Here is a 21,813-nt window from a genome sequence, read left to right as displayed (position 1 = left end):
CTAGCTTTCCGCCCGCGGTTTCGCCCGCGTTTTCAAAGAATAATCCTCTATATGTGTGATTAATTACATTATAATCGGTAATATATATAATATGTACGTAGCTCTGACCCGCGGTTTTACCAGCATTGCTACGCTCGTATTGGCCCTAGGCCTAGCATGATGATATAATATAGCCTTCCTCGATAAATTGGCACTAACACTGAAATAAATTTTCAAAACGTACCCGTAGTACCTGATATTAGCGCGTTTTACCAACCAAATATACTATTCAGCTTTATAATTAGGTATATGTAGATAGGTACGAAAGTATGTGACGACATAACGTATAGGTAATAACATGATGACGCGTCAACCTTCATTCATTGGCGACATTACAAAACCTGTCCAACAAATCCTGTACATCTGAGTGTTAATGCCAACCGCGCCCGTCTCCCTCTCCACGTGGTTACGTAAGTTTCAAGAGAACACGACATTGCAGTATCTCTTAATCGGTACAATTGTTCAACTTATTTATTTCGGTATTTTCCTAATTAAGGGTGCTTTTTCATCAATAATGTGCGAGCATGTGTAGCGAGGAATGTGTTTGTAAATAACGAATCATATCGTTTAATTGTTTCAATTTTGAAGCGTTTTGCGTTTGAAGCGATACTACTGGTTATATGCAAACACATTCCTCGCCACACATCCTGCATATTATTGGTGGAAAAGCACCCTAAAGTATGATTTACGCTACACCGTGTCGCGACCGGGACTCGATCAAACAATTTGTATGACGTCTTTTTGTATGAAGTGCCTAACCGGGGCTCGCACTGGGTACGTCGTTGATAAGTACATGGAAATTGTTTCATTTGTTTTCCGGCTCGGGGCTCGGGCACAGCCTGTCCCCGGCATGGTGTAACGTGAATCATGCTTAAATCATGCTATAAAATTGTTCAACCTTCATAGACATTTCCTTAATTTATTTGGTTTTTCCTAATGATCAAGACAAATGATTAACTAGTAGTTCAATAATATTTAATTGCTTCTTTCATTGTATCGAGCTAAATGCAGATTTGATGCAATGTATCGTTCGATAGTTTGATAATAATGTTTCTACATTTTTGTAAATTCCTACTCTATCAGTAGATACTTTCTATAAAGTGAAAAAGTAACTCCAATGAAATCGACTTCACGCTTCATAGGAAAGAGTTTATAAAACCTTTAGTTTAAACCAAAAAATACGTAGTTAAGTAAGTGGCTAAGTGAAGTGAGATACGTAAGTTTTATTCGCATTTTCTTATTATAATAAATTATTTTTAATCCTACTAATATCATAAATGCGAAAGTTTGTGAGGATGGATGTATGTGTATGTATGTTTGTTACTCTTTCACGCAAATACTACTGAACCGAATACAATGAAATTTAGCACACATATAGAGGGTTACTTGGATTAACACACAGGATAGGTTTTATCCCGGAAATCCCTCGGGAACGGGAACTTTACGGGTTTTACTTTGAAAACGCGAGCGAGGCCGCGGGCGGAAGCTAGTAATTTATATTTTCTTTAAGACAGCATTATTAATTCATTATTATTTTTCTATATCCACCATTTTTTATTTTAATAAAACTTTCGAAAGCCTTATCACAAAATATATACTTGTGTTAAAATAATAATTTAACAGTAACCTTTAAAACGATTAACTATGAACCAACTGTGTGGTAAGAGAAGTCGCGCGATCAAACGAGTTTCATAGTATAATACCGGTTTTCCGACGAAAGTCACGTGCGAAAACTACCTTGACCTGTATGTTATGTGTTCAATTTATTCTATCACTGTTTTTTTTATTACTTCTCTATAGATATATATTAAGTATGTACCTCCTTGACCGATAGGTTGTCTGAAAGAGATTGCTTTAGCAACAAGGCTGACTATTGTGCTTGATTTGTAGTTTGTTTGTTTAATTTTGTATTTATGTATAGTTTGTAAGTGTTTTTATTTGATTTATTATGAATGCTTGTGACACAGTGTTTTCTTTAAGTCTTGGAATGCTTGACCGATTTTTGCGAAGGTTTTTTGTGTATAGGTAGGTCTGAGATGGATTGTATAATGTCTATAAAATAAAAAAGAATCGCCTAATGCGTTAACAAGCGTAAAATTTGAAAGCGGCTCTACCAATTTGGTTATTTTTTAACGTTTTTGCTAAGGCGCAAGAAATTAAGAAAGAAAATTCGTTTATTGCCAAACACTTACATTGATACAAAATTTATCTTCGGTATAAATGAGGCAAACGGATACAGTCTCAGCAAAATTCTTCAAATTATTATGAACTAACTAGCTGAGCCCCGCGATTTTACCTGTATTACTCCGCTACTCTAGGTCCTGTAGTCAAAGAAAAAAGTATTCGAAAGAAAATAATTATTTTCAGGAAAAAGCTGTCCCATTTCCTTTATAGTTTGTTATATTATGCCAAATTTCATCCAAATCGGTTCAGTGATTGATTTGTAAAGAAGAGACAGATAGAGAGAAATACATTGCAAAGATACAAGTCAAATGTTGTATTTATTATATTTGTGTATTATATACATTGTAGTGTACGTAGAGCTATTATATTATTAAAAAAATATAGTAATTACTATAAATAAATAGGTGAAGCTGTGTGCATCAGCTAGTCAAATAATTATTACTAATTAGTGATGTCATCAATCATAATGAGGTTAATATCATTTTTCACACTTTTCGCAGAAGTTACATAATTTTACAAAAAACGTAAAGTCACCGATATGATATAAGTGCTGATTATTTATAATATTACGTAAATTTTATTGTTGTGTTATTTGAAAGTGTTATTTACTTTGATTATATACACATACGGACATAATAATATATCTAATATCTTATATTATAAAGGCGAAAGTTTGTAAGTATGGATGTATGGATGTTTGTTACTCTTTCACGTAAAAACTACTGAACCGATTACAATGAAATTTAGCACACGTATAGAGGGTAACTTGGATTAACACATAGGATAGTTTTTATCCCGGAAATCCCACGGGAACGGGAACTATGCGGGTTTTCCTTTGCAAACGCGGGCGAAGCCGCGGGCGGAAATCTAGTATTGTACATATAAAAACATTTTATGTTTGTTTCCAAAACGATTCGAAACGTTTTGACTAATTTAAATGAAAATTTTCCAACTTAATTGTGTGTGTGTTTCGCTATCAATGCTTAAATTAATTTCGTCTTTGGCTAAAACACATCTTTTTTTTTTTATATGGACCCAAGATTTTTCAAAAATGAATCCATAAAATGTTAAATTTTACCACAAATTTTACTAATGTGATTTGGATGATGCTTTGCAGTGATGTAGCTCTAATCAAATCTATAGAAAATTTTCATTTGCTTGCAGGATTGCTGGTATAGACTAACACAGTATTTCGCGGTTTCGTTCGTTTTGTCTAAAACCTTATAAATTATATACCTAAAACCTTCCTCAAGAATCACTCTATCAACTAATACCAAATCAAAATACGTTGCGCATTTTTTGCGACTTTTTTTTATTATTTGTAGAGCCTTCCGTATATTTTATATTACTATATTGGTAGCAACTACCGTTCCCCTTGTGTCGTTGTAAACTGCTGATAAAATATAATACGAATCGGTGCAGTAGTTTCCGAGATTATCACGATCAGACAGACAGACGCGGCGCAGGACTTTGTTTTATATTATGTAGTGATTGAACAGATTTTCCTGTTAAACAGATGACCAGTAAAGAGTTTAACGACTGACGGACCGTATGATTCTCGTATATATACATATATGTATATTATATACTTGTGCTGTAACAAGGTCGTCCTTTGTTTACTAATGCTGTGGTAATCAATTTAACTTGTATACTTAACTGACTGCGTAAAAAGGAGTATGTATTTCATTGGTATTCTATATATTTAAAACTTGGTGGTATATAGCTTGAGAGGTGTTATAAAAAATGATTAATAAACTGAAGATAACGCGTTCTAACGAAGACGGGTTTTGTCTAGTTAACATAATATAATATACTATTTTCTTTATGGTTATAGTTAAATATCAAATGGGCGACCACTAGTTAGTTTAAATAACTAAAGAATCGATAAAATAAACCTGTTTTATTTTACGTAAAATTTAGAAGAGAATATAAATTCTGTCGAAAAATTTTTTTATTATTCAATATAGTTAAAAAAAATATTGTAATGTCACCGATCCTTGATATGTGTGCAAAGTTTTAATTAAATCTGTCCTTTTAGAGTGGGTCAAAGGAGTCGGTAACATACAAATGTACATGTGAAGCTAATATAATATCTTCTCTGAATAAAAATATTCAGTACAGTAAAAATGAAATGAATTTTTGTTTAAAAATATCAGATAACACTGACTAAATATTTTCCCCGCGTGCGTTTTACCCGCATTGCTCCGCTCCTGTTGGTCTTAGCGTGATGAAATATAGCCTATAGCCATTAGCCTTCTTCGATAAATGGGCTTTCTAACACCGAAAGAATTTTTTAAATCGAACCAGTAGTTCCCGAGATTAGCGCGTTCAAACAAACAAACAAACTCTTCAGCTTTATAATCAGAGTACCTTTTTATATTTACTTGTGACATCGTTATTTCGGTACATACGTTACCTAGGTACGAGTTGTAATTAAAACATATTTATTTATGTTAATTCCAAACATTAAAATACGCAACACTATAAATAGAATAAGTCTAGACACATTGTAAGACAGAGCCTTAAGGTCTACAATAATATTATGTTAATTATGTAACTCAAGTTTTGTACATCAAAAATTTTGGTTTAAAATGTTATGTCAATATAAGCAATAGACCGTATATATTTTTTCTATTATTACTGTCGCTTTTTTTCATAAACCCTTTTGCTTATTTACAAAGTATATCAACTCTACTACTCTACATTTGCATTTGAATATGACACTCAGCTTTTCCGAGAAATTTGCGACATTTTCCACGTCGTCTATCCAATACACTATTATAATAGTAAAGTATATAGTAGGTGCTCTACAAAATAACAAGGAATATTGTTGTTAATTCATTAATTTATATTCTGAGAGAAATGATTAAAACCGTCTTACTTACTGATTTTAAACGCTCACCAAGCACGCTGTAAAGTTCGGAACATCGACACAAGTAATATTACGAATAAATCGGGTTTTTAATCCGTTAAAGCTTCAAGATTTGCCATGTCCATTGTCTACATGCCAAGTAAATAACTGTAGCTATATCTATTGACATTATACATCAAACAGTCCCCATGTATTTGCCATCTCAGTTGATTTAGTTCTATTTACATGCATACACGTTCGCCATTATGTATTCTGTACGCGGAACGAACGTAGTAAATATATTTGATACTACGAATTGTTTATATTTAGCTTCTTATAAACAATTCTGACAATATTATAAAAGCGAAAGTTTGTATGTCTGTTTGTTACTCCTCCGCGCAAATATCTCTGAACCGATTTTCATGAAGTTTGGCACAGACATAGAGTTTACTATATTCGATAAATCGATCCTTTTCTTATTTCGATCACGCAGTACGGTGTAGTATCGAAGTGGGTATTACTCTATCGTTAAATTTATTTATTTACATTAATTAAAAATACTGCATAACAGAATAGTGTTAAATCGCATGTTAATTAATAATTGAACATCCTGTAGCTTCCTCAATAATTTATAAACAAACAAATTTAAACATTTTTGCGTGAAAATAATCTCAGTTAATTGATCTATCACCACGTTAAACGCAAATACGATAATTCCAGAGATTAGCACGGTCAAACCAACAAACCTTTTTTTGTTAATGACGATACATCTATACTAATTAATATCTATATTAAAAAATATAATAATATAAACTGTTTGTTTGTTTGTTTGAACGCGCTAATCTCAGGAACTACTGATCGTCCGATTTGAAAAATTATTTCGGTGTTAGCCCATTCATCGAGGAAGGCTATAGGCTACATATCATCACGCTAAGGCCAACAGGAGCAGACTAATGCGGGTGAAACCGCGGGGCGTAGCTAGTTAAAAATATGCAACAATAAGCTTGTAGTACCTATTTAAAAAGACAGGTAATTGAACTATGTTCGCAAATATACACAACTTAAACATCAAGTTAGTGTTAAGTTCAAACTTATTTACTTTGTAACTTAGATACCTGTGTAATTGACCATTAAAAAGAAACTATAAAACGCTAGTTTAATATTTGTGTAATGTGTTTGGATTTTAAATTTAAGTTAACGAGAATTTTGTGTTTAGGTATTACAGAGTCGTACTGTATAATATTCTTAGTGTGTGATGAAGTTGTATTAAATCTGTAATTAATTTGCAATAATTATAAAGCGGAAGGGTGAAATAAAGAAATTAAGGAACCTTTATTTGTTTCAATCTCATAGTTTCACTGTAAATTCATTGAACAATACCTTAATTTAAAAGGAGGAGGGTGTTAAAAATGCTCTTAGTTTTCTTATTTATTTAATTTAGAATTCATGTTTGTCATATTTAATGTTTCAAAAATCAATTCTTGAAAATATGTAGAGCCAGGATAAGCTTTGCAATAATTTAAAGACTATATTTTTCCATTCAGCCATAAAAAGAAGTAATTGTATCAATTATCAGAATAATTATTTATTCGAACAAAACCCTGACTTGCCTTTAACTTGAAAGTACAAGTTCCCAGAGCATTCGCAACTAAAACAATGGTGTGGCAACTTCCTTCCCAGACACAGACACACAGTAATGACCCACATTCGTGACGCAATCTGACGGATTTAAAGCGGGTTTATACCCTATACTAATATTATAAATTCGAAATTTCATATGTTTGTTTGTTACTCCTTCACGCAAAAACTGATGAACCGATTTTCATGTAATTTGGCACACACATATAAGGTAACTTGGATTAATTCAAAGCGTTAGTTTTAATTCAAAGAATCCCACGGAAACAGGAACTATGCTGGTTTTCCTTTGACTACACGGGCGAAAAGCTACTTGATAATTATAATTTTTAATATATAATTTGTAGACCCTGAGTGCCGAGGCCCAAGAAAATTCTACGTTTTACATATTATTAAAGTGAAGTCCCATGACCCCTAGTGGGGTAAGGGACAGATGCATTGTACATTTGTTTCACTGATCGATTTTCTTTAGGGACAAGTAGGTGATCAACCTTCTGTGTCCTACCAGACCGAGACATTTTTTTTTCTTCGTCTCCACCGGGAATCGAACCAGGACTCCTCGGTGTTACGCTCACGATTCATCCACTGTACCAAGGAGGCGGTCACATATTATAACGATATTTAACATGATGAATGGATGATAAAAATACAATTTTCTAAACGTAGATATTATATGTATTATGACAAGCGTTCGATGTACTTCGATGAATTTAGTTGGGTGTAAATTTTTAATTAATGCAAATGAATGCAGTCAGCTCCAAGATGTTCAATTTTAAGATCAATAGTATCGCTTAAATATGTAATAGCCAAGAATTAAGTACTTACCTTATATTATTATAGTTGCTTTTATGTAATTTCATTCGTCACTCGTCAACCATTTATTTTCATTATAAATCAATAAATCAAATCAATCAATAAGTCATTAAATTAATCGACCACGACAAAATTAAAATACCAAATAGTACTTAATACTACATAGTATAAAACGAAGTCACTTCCCGCTCTCTGTCCATCTCTATGTATGCTTGGATCTTTAAAACTGCGCAACGGATTTGGATGCTGTTTTTTTCATAGATAAGAGTGGTTCTCGTGTAAGGTGTAAGCTAATTTTTAAGTTTAGATAAAGCGAGTGAAACCGCGAGCGGTTTGCTAGTATTTCATATTTACACTTTTTCAGTATTCTTCTATTCAGTATTGTATAGTATCAGCAAGTCAATTAAACACGTTTATTTCATTAATAATAATAATAGATTCATACTATTACCAAATATACGCAGTAGGTCAAGAACGAATGGAGTAATGTTTTTGCACAACTTTATATGTTATGTGAACCCTAGAGTTTAGAAGTGTGAGATATATCCTACTATTCATATATTATATATTATACTAGCTGTGTCCCGCGGTTTCACCCGCCTTATTCCGATCCTGTTGGTCTTAGCGTGATGATATAATATTATAAGCCTTCCTCGAGAAATGGGCTATCTAAACCCAAATAATTTTACAAAACTTAGCGCGATCAAACAAACAAACAAACTTTTCAGCTTTATAATATTAACATACCTAGATGTTAAAATATTATTTCGAATGCATAGAATATTGTAAAGAATATGTAGTGTTTGTGCGATACATTTGCAATTTATTCCTGCATAGAGATAGAGATAGACTTTAGATGTGGATTTTATAATTGGCGATGTTCATTTTTTCTGAGTATTTTTTAATTATTCGTTTTGATGTGTGCTGTGTTCCAAAAAATTAACATTGTACAGCTCATGACAGTTTACAAACATAAATTTCTCACTTTTGTATATTAAGAGCTCATATCTTGAGCTCTAAATATACAAATGCTGCTATATAGAATCTTTGTAATACCTATAACTTCGGAAAAAAAGTTGAAGACCAAGAATCTAAGACGGATATTTTTTTTATAAAAAATCAACATAAAGAACATGCACTACAAAAGGCTTGAAATAGAAACTGAACGTACATAATACTATATGTTTGTAGCGGAACATGTGTTGTACAGATTAATGCTAATAATAATTGCTTCGATTATATAACTGTAAAATGATTTCATTTTATTGCACACCTTATGATTAAAATAGATTGTAACTTGTGTGTTAGTTTCACTTTTCTAAAGTACAACACTTGGATAATTTTGAATCTATACTAATATAATATGTATATCTACTAATATATTATAAAGCTGAAGAGTTTGTTTGTTTGAACGCGCTCATCTTAGGAACTACTGGTCCGATTTGAAAAATTATTTCAGTATTTGATAATCCATTTATCGAGGAAGACTATTATAGGCTATATGTATATATTATCATCACGCGTATTAAGAGCAACAGGAGCGGGTGAAAACGCAGGGCACAGCTAGTATTTCATAATTGCTAATTAACCGGGTAAATAACAGCCTATATGCTAATCCAGACCTATCTCTTTACCTATTTTTATACAAATCTGCTCAGTAGTTTTGTAGAAGGCAATAAAAATATACATACCTACATCCAAACTTTCGCATTTATTATATTTAAATTAAAATTGTCAGTTTGTGTAATTTATATTTGCATGTTGTGAATAGATACCTATAATTGTTTGTTTCATTTAGAAGAATACAATAAGTCTGTAGGTAATTAATAATAATTAATGAAACAATGTAAACAAACGTTGGTATTTCTAATCTTAATATATGTATATAATAAATCTCGTGTCACAATGTTTGTCCTCAATGGACTCCTAAACCACTTAACCGATTATAATAAAATTCGCACACCTTGTGCAGTTCGAGCCAACTTGAGAGATAGGATAGGTTTTATCCCGAAAATCCCTAGGGAACGGGAACTATGCGGGTTTTTATTTGAAAACGCGGGCGAAGCCGCGGGCGGTAAGCTAGTAAATAAAAAAATATCTCGAGAAACCAAGAAATCATGAGTCATAGAGATCTTAAGTAACGGTTACTTGGAATTCTAACAATGAGCTGGTTTAGTTATGATTTATTAATAAAGGTAAAAACCCGTGACTGCATGGAGATGAGAAAGAATTTTCAAGATCGGTTGCGTTTGTGCAACATACTAGCTGTGCCACGCGGTTTCGTCTGAGATGAACCAAAGTCAAGTTTTCTATAGCTCATGTGTTATTCTGATTCTGACCTATATTACTGTAAAGTTTCATCCAAATTCGTTCATTAGTTTTTTTGACAGAGTTTCGTGGACAAACATCTATACATCCATCTTATATACTTAGCTAACTGTAGATGTAGAATTAATTAAAAGTTTTCTAAGATTTTTCACCAAAATCAAATTTCAAACTGTTGTTAAATTAATTTTACATATTTTTAAACAAAAACTAAACCACCTTTAATTTGTCCAGACTAGTTAGAATAAATTTAAATAAAAGTTGAAATGAGACCACATAAGTAAGTACAAAAAATCATCAAAATCGGTTCAGTAGTTCTGTCAAAAAATACAGTCGATTTCCTTATTCAAAACCTTCTTATTTAAAGTCGGTTGATTATAACAAGTAGGTATATTGTACGATCGATGAAATAAAAAAAAATCAATTGTTTCCTCTATAATTATTCCATAGACAAGCGCAAATGATTTATTATTATGTCATCGTAAAACCAGCGCATGCGTGTAGCGAAGATGACCGCTAGCAATTATTATGTATTATGACGTCATCTATTGAACATCGGAAAAGTTGAACAAATGCTATTTTACACGTGACACGTCAACAAAAACAAATCTACATATTATGATAGTATAATACTTTACTCAAATAATAATATAAGCTGAAGAGTTTGTCTGTTTGAACGTCAGGAACGATCAATAATGACATTTTTTTTGTATAAAATTACGTACCTATGTAATCAATTTAAATAGAATTTTAAAGCAATATTTAATTAATTACTTGAAAAATATTTAGTTAGGTTTCTATATATTTAATTATTATAGACAAAATGAGCATTTAATTTAACATTATAATATCAAGTTTTGGTAACTACTTTTATTGCAATGTTTATTATAAACGTCTCATTTTTGTAAACAAATTAAATTTATAATAGAAATTTCTTGAAATAAACCAAAATTTTAATTATAAGTTTGGGCTCATTTCTGTAAAAACTATTAATTTTATAATCATATTATGTATAAATATATAACTTCGACAGTTGGGGGAGGCGGTTGCATGCCGTTCTTCTTTTTCATTTAATTCCAATCCATTATTTTTAAATAAACCAGATATAATGTACCTACTTACTTAGATATTTAAAATATTTTTCAAAATAAAAAAATAGTAGTTAATTTTAAGATATGTTTAAATTTTATATAATATTATTATGATAAGCTATGGTGAAAATTATAAATTAACGTCATTATTTTTATTTAACTATTTGCGGCTTGATTTTCCAATTTTTATACCTTTTTATAGTTTAAAGAAACCCATTTTCCGTATAAATCAATCGAATACATGCTACATACTACGTTTTATAAAACCCTTCACTTACCTATATTTTCTCAATTTAACAAAAATTTTCCATTTTCCCAGGCGAAACGTAAATTCAAAATGGCGCCATCTATCGGCGTGTCGGAGTACTACGCCAACAAGACGGTGTTCATCACCGGGTCGACGGGCTTCATGGGCAAGGTGATGATCGAGAAGATGCTGAGATGCTGTCCCGAGGTGAAGAAGATATACATGCTGATGCGGCCCAAGAAGGGGCAAGGGACTAAGGAACGGTTGGATGATTTTATCAATTGTAGGGTGAGTAGAATTATAACCATTATAACTAAATGGACAGCTCTAAGAACATTAAAACAGTGTTTTATCGGGCAGTGAGACGACTACATTATTAAGAGCAAATAAGTAAATATAAAAACAGGTGAATTTGATCTGTTGTAGGGCATTTTTGGCTGAAGACACGGGTTCAAATGACGCCTCGTGATCGAATTTTTTCAATGCTTCAAAATTGATATATTATTATATACTAATAGATGATCTTTTCAGTACTTACGCAAAACTTGTATACACCTTGAGGCATTTAATAATGTATTCAATTAAAATAAGATTATATCCCTCTCACGTACAAAATTACATCTCACTGGCAGGCTCACATGAGTCGGGCAATTACCTGATTTTCGTATTGCTAATGCTATTCTTAGACAAAACTATAACTATTTTACAAAAATATTTTTATTCACAGATATTCGACAAACTGCAAGCCACATCGCCGGACTGTTTCGACAAGCTATCCGTGATCCCAGGCGATATCTTGCAGGAAGACCTGGGCATCTCTGAGGAACACAGGCAGGAGTTGCAGGAGCACGTGCAGATTGTGTTTCATTGCGCTGCCTGTGTTAGGTATGGGAAATAAATGACTACTGAGTCTACTGTATTTCTAGGGTTAACATTGGACGAGAAACTACAGTGGGGAGCCCATGTCAACACCGCTGCAGGTAAGCTCAGTTCAGCTGCATATGCAGTCCGAAAAATAAGGCATCTCACCGATGAAGATACGGCTAGATTGGTTTATTTCAGCTACTTTCATAGCATTATGTCCTATGGAATTCTACTGTGGGGCAGGGCTGCAGATATAGAAACTATATTTATCTTACAGAAAAGAGCCATTCGCTCTATATATAATTTACGTGCACGGGACTCACTAAGAGATCATTTTAAGAATACTGGTATCCTTACTGTACCATCACAGTATATATTTAATAATATTTTGCATGTACACAAAATCTCCGACTTACACACAAGAGTAGGAGATAGACACGATTATGGCACAAGGAACAGGAATAGAATTGAAATGCCATTTTTCCGATTAGCTAAAGTTAAAAATTCATTTATGGGTCAAGGTATACGCTTTTACAATAGAATTCCTCACAATATTAAAGAGTTTAGTAGTTCTAAATTTAAAACTTATATAAAAAATGTATTAGTTCAGAGAGCGAACTACAGTATTCAGGAATATATGGACGATAAAAACCCATGGAGGATTGTCGCATAAAAACCACAAGACAGTTCATTGGCATATTATGATATATTATGTAGTTAGATATAAGTTTCATATATTGTAATATTTACATGATGTTAAAAGAGCAACTATGGAGTTTCTTGCCGATTCTTCTCCATAGATACTGTTTTCCGAATCGGTGGTAAATGTTAAAAATACTTACCTATGTAATGACGATTCGAAAGTGCTACTAAATAGTAGTCTAATTGAATAAATGAATGTTTGTTTGAGTAAAAAAATTATGTGTAGTTCTGCTTCAAAAATAGGAAAGTCTATATGACCTGTATAATATGTCAATTGAATGAATGAAAGCTTTTATTGCAAGTTAATTTACATGTAACATTTTGTGTACCTACCTAATTATTAAAACATTTTTATCGTTATATCTTGCCTGTCTTTAGAAAAAAGCCTCCTCCAAACTCTTCCACGATTGCTTTTGAAGTGGTATTCTTCTTCAGGTCACTCCTCCCACAATTTCCTTTAAATCATCCTCCCATCTAACTTTTTGTCTCCCTCTATTCCTTCTACCTTTATACTACCTGTATATGTCAATTAATTGGTGTTAAAGATCTCGTGAACATGTGAAAAATACAATTCACTTTAGATTGAAATAATACCTAGGTACTTAGTTATGCCTGCAGCTGCGCCGCCTCATCCGTCACAAAATGCCGCGGATCCTATTTTTAGTCAAATCATATAGTATAGCGTACTTAAAAGAATACTCTAGTAACAGCTTTATTTATTTTAATGAGATATCATAATTATTCATAATTCAGATAATTAAGTTCCTTACAAAAAATATACAGCGCCATCTAGTTTCTAACAATAAGATTTTTCAATTAAAATATATTTACTAATATGTAATTCTTATTATTATTCATTAATAATTTCAGATTCGACATGTTCATCCGAGACGCTGTCAACATGAACACGGTGGGAACGATGAAAGTGCTAAAACTCGTGGAAGGCATGAAGAAATTGGAGGTCAGTTACCATACTCCATAATTATTCTGATTAAATATTGTATTATTAGCGAAAATGTATTTTTGTTCCTTCGTCTTTCTTTCATGTCGCAAGGGAACTATTTTATGTTAGGAGTGATATAAGATAATTTTTACCAAAGAAAAACACCACATTCTAATTATCCCATAGGAAAATCCATGCATCATGCATTTGAATTACTCCGAAATTTATAAAGTCGAATTTATAAAAGTGACATATATGGCATCTGTTCTTTTTTTAACTACGTAAATGAAACGCATTTTAAATTATTAAGGATAAACTGTCTCGTTGCAGGTGTTCGAGCACGTGTCGACCTCGTACTGCCGCTGCGAGCTGCACACGCTGCAAGAGAAGCTGTACCCGGCGCGCCACTCCCCGCAGCACGTCGCGCACGCCGCGCGCTGGATGGACGACGAGCTGCTGGCGCACTTGCAGCCCAAGTGAGTGCTGGCAGCTTTACTTATGCAGGAGGTGGAGGAAAACATCGACATGATCGAAAGTGATCGAATCATGACCGAAAAATCAAAAAAATTCGACGACAAACAGTTTGGTTAATTACGGCCTGTATAGCTTTACCCTCATAAACTCGCTTGCATACATTATATTTTAAATAGCAAAATATAGATAACATAGTATTTTCTAGATTGATTTTACGGGAATATTAGAATAAAATATCTCCCCGTGATCGTTCGCCGCGATCTTCGTGAATGGGAAAAGGAATAAATCGCGTTTAATTTCGTTAAAGCCTTCAATTTCTAAATCAAAAATATATTTTTACAGAGAACCATAATATTACTGATTCCACACTATATTTACCATAAATTAACTATTTTACAGATTAATAGAGCCTCAACCGAACACATATGCGTATACAAAGAATCTGACAGAGGATCTGGTCACACAGTATGAAGGGAAGTTTCCAATCGTTATTGCCAGACCTTCCATTGGTAAGTCCTATTCAGTGAACCCTAAATGTAGAAAATGTAGACTTTTATTGACGTCAGTTGCAATCGTCTAAAAACTAACATATAGGTAATAAATAATTTTACGAGATTAGTTGGTAGTAATTTTTTTAAACATACATTTTTTGACTATTTTGACATTTTTTTTTTTTATTAATATCTGAATCGAAAACTAGCTCTTACCAAAAGTTTTTTTATATCCTTTATATTGTAAATTATATAATATTATAAAGCACTTGCAGCACTACAGTATTGCTTATGTTTATGTGCGGTGATTTTTTTACTAAACACCAGGTGGTCCACAAGCTCTTCCTGCTTTGTCAAAAAAAAACTTTACACAAAGATTTAATATTTCAGTGACGGCTGCATACAAAGAGCCTTTACCAGGCTGGGTGGACAATTTTAATGGTCCCACGGGTCTGCTAATTGGAGCTGGGAAAGGTAATTATAATAAAAACAATGCAATCACTTTTATTTACCTAACATCGACAATAAAAATAAATAAAGTAAAATATAATGAAATGATTGAGGATTAGGTAATGATTACGCTAAACGATGTTAAAATTTTTTTGGTTCAATTAAAAAAAAGTAACGTTAATTCTAATGTTAATTATATTCAAACCAAATCTTTTCGAATAATAAATTGCCAACCAACTTTTGATATTTCACATTTTACAATACGTCTACGTCCATAATACAAACCCTTTTTATTACAACGCCATCTAGTGGTGAAGTGCACACACAATTTTATTATTGTCTTGTTTATGTATATGGTGGAAATTCGACCAATTATTTGAAGATCACTATAATAATTTATGTGCAATTATTGAATGTTTTTTTTATAATTTTAATTATTAGAATTATAGCAAAAATACGATCTTTTGGTATAAAACGCAGGTTTGCATTTGGCCTCGTGATCCATCTTTAAAAAACTATTGTATTTTTAAGAATTGGTGCATTACAATAAACTGAATAAAAAATATATATTTTCAGGTGTTATCCGCACGATGCATTGCAATGAAAACTATTTAGCTGATGTGATGCCCGTGGACATGGCGGTCAACGCTTGCTTATTGCTTGCGTATCTTACTGCTCTTGATAAGTGAGTATTTCGTTGAACTAGTAACTTACCGCGGCTTCGGTTGGATTTATGTTATTGACAGAGTACCATATTTAAGCTGCTATTATCCTAATCATCAAAAGGTTTAAAAATATGTGACAAGTTTATTATTATTTTTAAATGATGTGGTAGGTAAGTTCATGCGCATCAATTCAATCAGCTGCAGCATTCAATCATATCGTGCGCACGGTTTTGTCAATTGTCGATAACAAGGCGAATGACTGCATCTAACGTAAAGACAATATCAAAACTATATCCACGGTCGCACGGCGACTGCATGAACAGCGGCTCGTGCGACGCGACGTTGTCACTCCGTGAACACAGTTTTGTTTATTACTATGACCTATTGAACCCCATAATTTGATGAGGCTAGTTTTACGTACTGTTTATAGTATTTTGTGAGGTTCTCAAAACTAGCCTCATCAAATTGTGGGGTTCAATAGGTCATTAGTTGTTTGCTTTGTGAAAATAATTATATTATTCAAATTAAAAAAGTTATATTTTGGAATAAACATTGTTCTCTAAGGGAAAATAAAACAATTGAGTTTTCAGTCAACCTAAGAACTTAATACATCTTTGTAAATAAATTTCTGGACTGTCTGCAGAACTTGGCACACATTTAGATCTCATTTCCTTTTTTGGCAAATTAAGTCAACGATTGAACTCGGCTCCAAATTTTACATTTATGTTTTTGGTGGGATATCATTACTTTTTGTACAGAAAATTACTCTGCAAATTTGATTTACTTTATGAATATAATACTTTTTATGTACGATTTTTTTATTTTTTTCTTGCGGTTTCTCTGTATGGTTTGTTTAGTATTATTTTCTATATTTTCTTATATGTTATGAATGTCAGCGCACATTGCCCCGTCATTATCTGCAATTTTTTAAACTCGTTTTCTGTTTAAAAGATTACATGATTTTCTAAACATCCAGCGTGAATTTGTACACACACTATAACCAAGATGCAAAGATCGTTGTAGAAGAATCGTCGCCTTACTCCATGACGTTACGGTATTGCCATGACGCGATCTTGAAATTTTACTCTAAACGCGCCTAAAGATGTTTCACTCATAATATTATTAATATTACGCAAATTAAATCATTTCGACCTTCGACGAAGCCTTCTTCCATTACACCATTTATGGTAATTATTTTTGCATGCTTGTATTGGCTGAATATGTTTGTGCTTTATTAATATAATTGTATCACCATTGAATACCATGTTTAAAGCAAAATAAAGATTTTATTTATTTATTTATTTATTTACACTGAAATTAAAACTAAACTAAACACTCATAAATAAAGAATAAAATATAAATGTGAATATGTAAAATTATATATTACTGTATGAGCAATATTTTTATTACAATTTTCTTTTATTTTACGTTTAATAACAGTTTTGAATAAAGAAATCATGCAATCGAAGTAATCCGCCCTAGCGATACTAGCGCGAGTGAGTGTGATGTCAGAGGCGCTTCGAAACTACAGATGTTTCGTGCTAAAATATGTAAACTTCAATAATCTATATCTCAGTCATTTATTGATGGATTTCAAAATTTTTTTCGGCCACTGATTAGTTTTGACCTATTTTTTAAGACTAGTAAGGTGAATATACTATTTTCTATTTTTTTAAACTTTTCCATTTTTCCATACAAACAAAATTAATGTCATTGAATAAAAATTTAAATACAAATAAATTCAGTATTTTCTGATTTTTTCCTTCGTACACTCACTATTACCTAGTTGATAACAAAATTTGAACTTTCTAGGTCATCTGGAAGTGGGTTAGGTTTTGTATATATCTATAAGTCAGTCAGTCTTAAAAATTGCGATTTTTGGATATTAATATCTACGCAACTGTTTAATCTGTATTTATGAAATTTAAGGTTCTTGTTTATCTTGAGGTCCTCTTGATATGTACCAAATTTGGTTTATTTAACTTAAATAGTTTTCGAGTTATAAGGGGGTGAAAAGTGGCTCGAAATGGTTCGTGTAAATATACACACGGCTGTTGCTCGCCAGTTCTCTTCGCTTGAACTCGGCTTGACACGCTGCCGCGTGTCTAGATACGACACCTATATGCGAGCATTCTACTGTCTTATTATTGTTGTAAATAGGTATTTAATTTTTGTTTATGTTAACAGAAAAACAAAGAATAAAAGTAATGTGGTAACTTCAGAATTCTGCTTATCATAATATTATTATTAAAATAACAGGTTATGTATATTTTTTAATAACACAGCACAAAAATTTATTCTAATATCTTGTTCTTATTTCCAGGCCAAAAGAAATCCGTGTATGTAACGTGACACAATCAGGAGTGAATCCTCTCACTTGGGGACATGCTTTAGATTTGGGTAAGTTTCAATGAAATATTATGATACCTACGTGTAAGTTGTTTATTTATTAGCCGGTAAATTTTTAATAATTTTTGTAATATTATAATAATATGTTCAGCGGATACTTAATATTTTCTTTTTATATAGTCTGTTTAGAGTGTTTTAGTAGATGCATTATATTTCTTATAGAGTAAAATTTCAAGGTTGCATCCTGGCAATATCGTCACGTCATGGAACGATTTTGGTATCTTTCAAGTACACTTAGAATCTTGCCAAAGAAGTTTCACTTCTGAAACGCTCTTTTTTAACCGACTTTATTATAGTAGGTAGATGATATATTTACTGAACACTACAGGTCGCATCCACGTGCAAGAGTTCCCGTTCTCCGTGTGCCTGTGGTACCCGGGCGGGTCCGCCAAGTCGTCCCGCGCCGCGCACCGCCTCGCCGCGCTGTTCACGCACCAGCTGCCCGCTTATATTGTGGACCTGCTCATGTTCCTCATGGGCAAGAAGACCTTGTTAGTATAGTTGTGCTGTGTGTGTGTTGTGTTACTAAACTATTTACTTGCTACTTAATGATGAAGTTGGAGGATAATAATTATTATTAAATGCGCGTAAAGAATGAAAGTGTCAAACTACATATTTAAATAAAGTTGTAACTGTTATGTGTGTCGTAACTATTTATTAGTATTTTAGATTATCTAATGGCATTTTTTCTTACTTCAGTATGGTCAAAATCCAGAAACGCGTGAACTATGGTCTAGAAGTGTTGCAGTACTATACCACTAAGGAATGGTACTTCGAGAATGATTTCTATCGCTCACTACCAGATCGTGTGTCGGAGAATGATAGAAAAGTGTTCTACACTGACATGAGAGTAAGTTCATTAAACGTTTATTTGATAAATGTATTTACGTTGATAATAATTAATAATGTAGGTTTCTTACACATTCTCCTATAAGATCAATGTGCTATTAATTATATTTCAATTATAATTATATTCATATTATATTTTAAATAATCTACACTCATACTAGTTAGTTACGTGGTTTACAGATCAAACAAAGTTTGTTGACAGATTGATTTTGATTGATTGAGATTTAATTTACTATAATTACTTCAATTAACACAGTTCAAATTATTCAGGGTCATTAAAAAACAAACATGGATGGCGTTCTGTTTTTAATCACAGAATATGCGTAAAAAAATTATAAGGCGATGTCGATAGAACGTCGAACGTAGGCTTATCAAGGCTTTCTACAACCTATGTGAAGTTGGCAACTAACTGAATAAAAATGAGTGTTTCTCAATTCTATTCGATTGTACTAGGTTTGTACCAGAATGTACCGCTTTCTATTTCGTTTGTTCCGATTGATCGATTGATTGATAGATCGATTAATTTATAGATTGATCGATATCGATCAATCAAGTCATTCAATCGAATAGAATTGAGAAACACTCATTTTTATTCAGTTAGTTGCCAACATCACATAGGTCTTTTTACACGCCATCGATTAATTTACAGAATAAGTTAAGCAAATGATTTAAAGTTCCATTCACCTACTTGCCTAGGTAAATCATTTAAATCAATGTTTACAGCTAGTGGAATGGAGTCCCTACATCCGTAACTACATAAAGGGAGCCCGTGAGTTCTGCTGCAAGGAAGATCCGAGCACGCTTCCCGCGGCGCGCCGCCGGCAAAGGCAGTAAGTATTAGAGAAACAAAGAAAAGAAGGAAAAAGTTTATCCTATCTTCAAGTAACTATGTACACATTGGAAACAAAAAAACTTCCGTACAATAATTTAGAATACAATCTAATAATAAATTTTTCCTTCTATAGCAGCTGTGTTGGTAAATTATAAAACATAATAAGTATTTTTAATGAAATATATATTTCTTATTTTCAGACTGTACTACCTGGATCTTCTAGTGCAAACGTTAGTGTATGGACTCCTTGCTTACTTCGTCTACTACTACATTATCCGAATTTTAATACAAGTATAGCACTAATTTTATTGTAAATAGAGTCTATATTCCGCTGAACTGCCTCAGGTCTACAATGTTACCACTACAAAAATTCAAATAAAAAAAAAGATAAGCTCAATTTGACAGCTGTCAAAATTGTCATTTGATAGGGAAATTCGGTAAATTTTAGGGGAGCTATGTTTTATGAGCCACGAATAGTATTAAGATGTTATTTGATTTTACTGTATTGTTATGCTTATCTAGTGACAGTCATACTTTATTGTTTACTAGTTCATGAATGCAATTTGTGAATGTATGCCTTCATTTTGCGTGTTACCATGTATAAAAAATATTGTGTGTAACCTATCCTGATTCTCTGCACATTAAGACTGGAAAGACGAGGAAACTGATAAAAATAATTTTAGAGCAGCATTTGAATTCTCCGAACAAAAAAAAGAACCTTACATAAAACCCTTTTTTGTAAATCTAATGTTATGAGTTATGACTATTGAGTCATAACAATGAATAGTTTAGAACTATGAACTATGAACTTATGGCGAATTTAAAATATTTTTGTGTGTTTCCTGCGAAATATTTGCATTTAAGGGACTCGGAATACTGTCACTAGATGGCATTAATTTCATCTAGTTATTGTAATGGTTATTATAGCTTCAATTTTAAAAATAAGTGTAAATATAAAAACGTATTTAATCGATAGGTTTTTAATTGTTTTAAGATAATGCATTTATATTTGTTATGTGGGCTGGCCTGTGTATGTTACAAAACTCAACTAAGACGTATATTATGGAAAAAGATCAGAAAAATAGTTAGATAATAGTAGTTTATTCAAATTACGTACAAATTAACGTACGCAAAATACAATAATTACTATAATATAATATGTCAAATAAAAGTTACCATATTAATATTGTGAATGTAATGAAAACCAATCAAATTTACAACATCGACGAACTACAAAATGTAAAAAAGGTCAATTGGTTGTGATTTGTAACCACGGAATAATATTACATAAGTTGTAGTACCTCATTTTGTATGCATTATTTTAGAATTTAGAATAAATCGAATTATAAAATTGTATGCTTTTTATTTTACCTGAAACCCTAACCATGCTAACTCTAACTCGGTCTGAACCATATACCTACATAATAAAATTATTTTATTATAAGTAACTAAGTAATATGAACATTAAACATGGCAAAAACATTATTAAAATTGCAATGAACGGAGATCGCAACTACAAACAGCTAATTAGGTAGTTACATAGGTTACCTACCTATTCAATAAAATCTTCATTATAGTAGCATTATCTTGTAAGTAACTTACAACTGTTGTAGTTGTAATTATTATCTATATAAGTAATAAAAGTATTTATTTGAAATTATATAGTTATGTATGTTTATCAGCATTAGTATGGGATCAGATCGTGCCGTGTGTGAAAATTACCCCGAAATATTTATTTATTTATTATTTACTAGTGGTCCGCCCCGGCTTCGCCCGTGGTACATATTTCGCAATAAAGGTAGCCTATGTCCTTTCTCGGGTATCAAAATATCTCCATACAAAATTTCATGCAAATTGGTTCAGTAGTTAAGGCGTGATTGAGTAACAGATAGACAGACAGACAGAGTTTACTTTCGCATTAATTATAATATTGGTATGGATTAATAATA

General features: G+C 32.2%; 1 protein-coding gene across 2 annotated transcripts in view; it reads left to right on the top strand.

Annotated features, from left to right (window-relative positions):
* Nucleotides 1–21,091, top strand: part of LOC123704471 (putative fatty acyl-CoA reductase CG5065) — a 30,036-nt gene extending 8,945 nt beyond the window's left edge. For both annotated transcript variants that reach the window (XM_045652867.1, XM_045652868.1), the window contains exons 2-13: nt 11,258–11,473; nt 11,913–12,070; nt 13,622–13,712; nt 14,025–14,170; nt 14,568–14,677; nt 15,050–15,133; nt 15,686–15,794; nt 18,098–18,174; nt 18,512–18,674; nt 18,883–19,033; nt 19,756–19,862; nt 20,065–21,091. In XM_045652867.1, coding sequence (XP_045508823.1) covers nt 11,276–11,473; nt 11,913–12,070; nt 13,622–13,712; nt 14,025–14,170; nt 14,568–14,677; nt 15,050–15,133; nt 15,686–15,794; nt 18,098–18,174; nt 18,512–18,674; nt 18,883–19,033; nt 19,756–19,862; nt 20,065–20,161 — 1,491 coding nt within the window. In that variant the 5' untranslated portion in view covers nt 11,258–11,275 and the 3' untranslated portion in view covers nt 20,162–21,091. The remainder of the gene's footprint in view (nt 1–11,257; nt 11,474–11,912; nt 12,071–13,621; nt 13,713–14,024; nt 14,171–14,567; nt 14,678–15,049; nt 15,134–15,685; nt 15,795–18,097; nt 18,175–18,511; nt 18,675–18,882; nt 19,034–19,755; nt 19,863–20,064) is intronic.
* The last annotated feature ends 722 nt before the right edge of the window (nt 21,092–21,813 follow it).

This window comes from Colias croceus, chromosome 29 (genome assembly GCF_905220415.1).
Source record: "Colias croceus chromosome 29, ilColCroc2.1".
In the NCBI taxonomy this organism is placed as follows: domain Eukaryota; kingdom Metazoa; phylum Arthropoda; class Insecta; order Lepidoptera; family Pieridae; genus Colias; species Colias croceus.
This window is presented reverse-complemented; position numbering and strand designations above follow the sequence as displayed.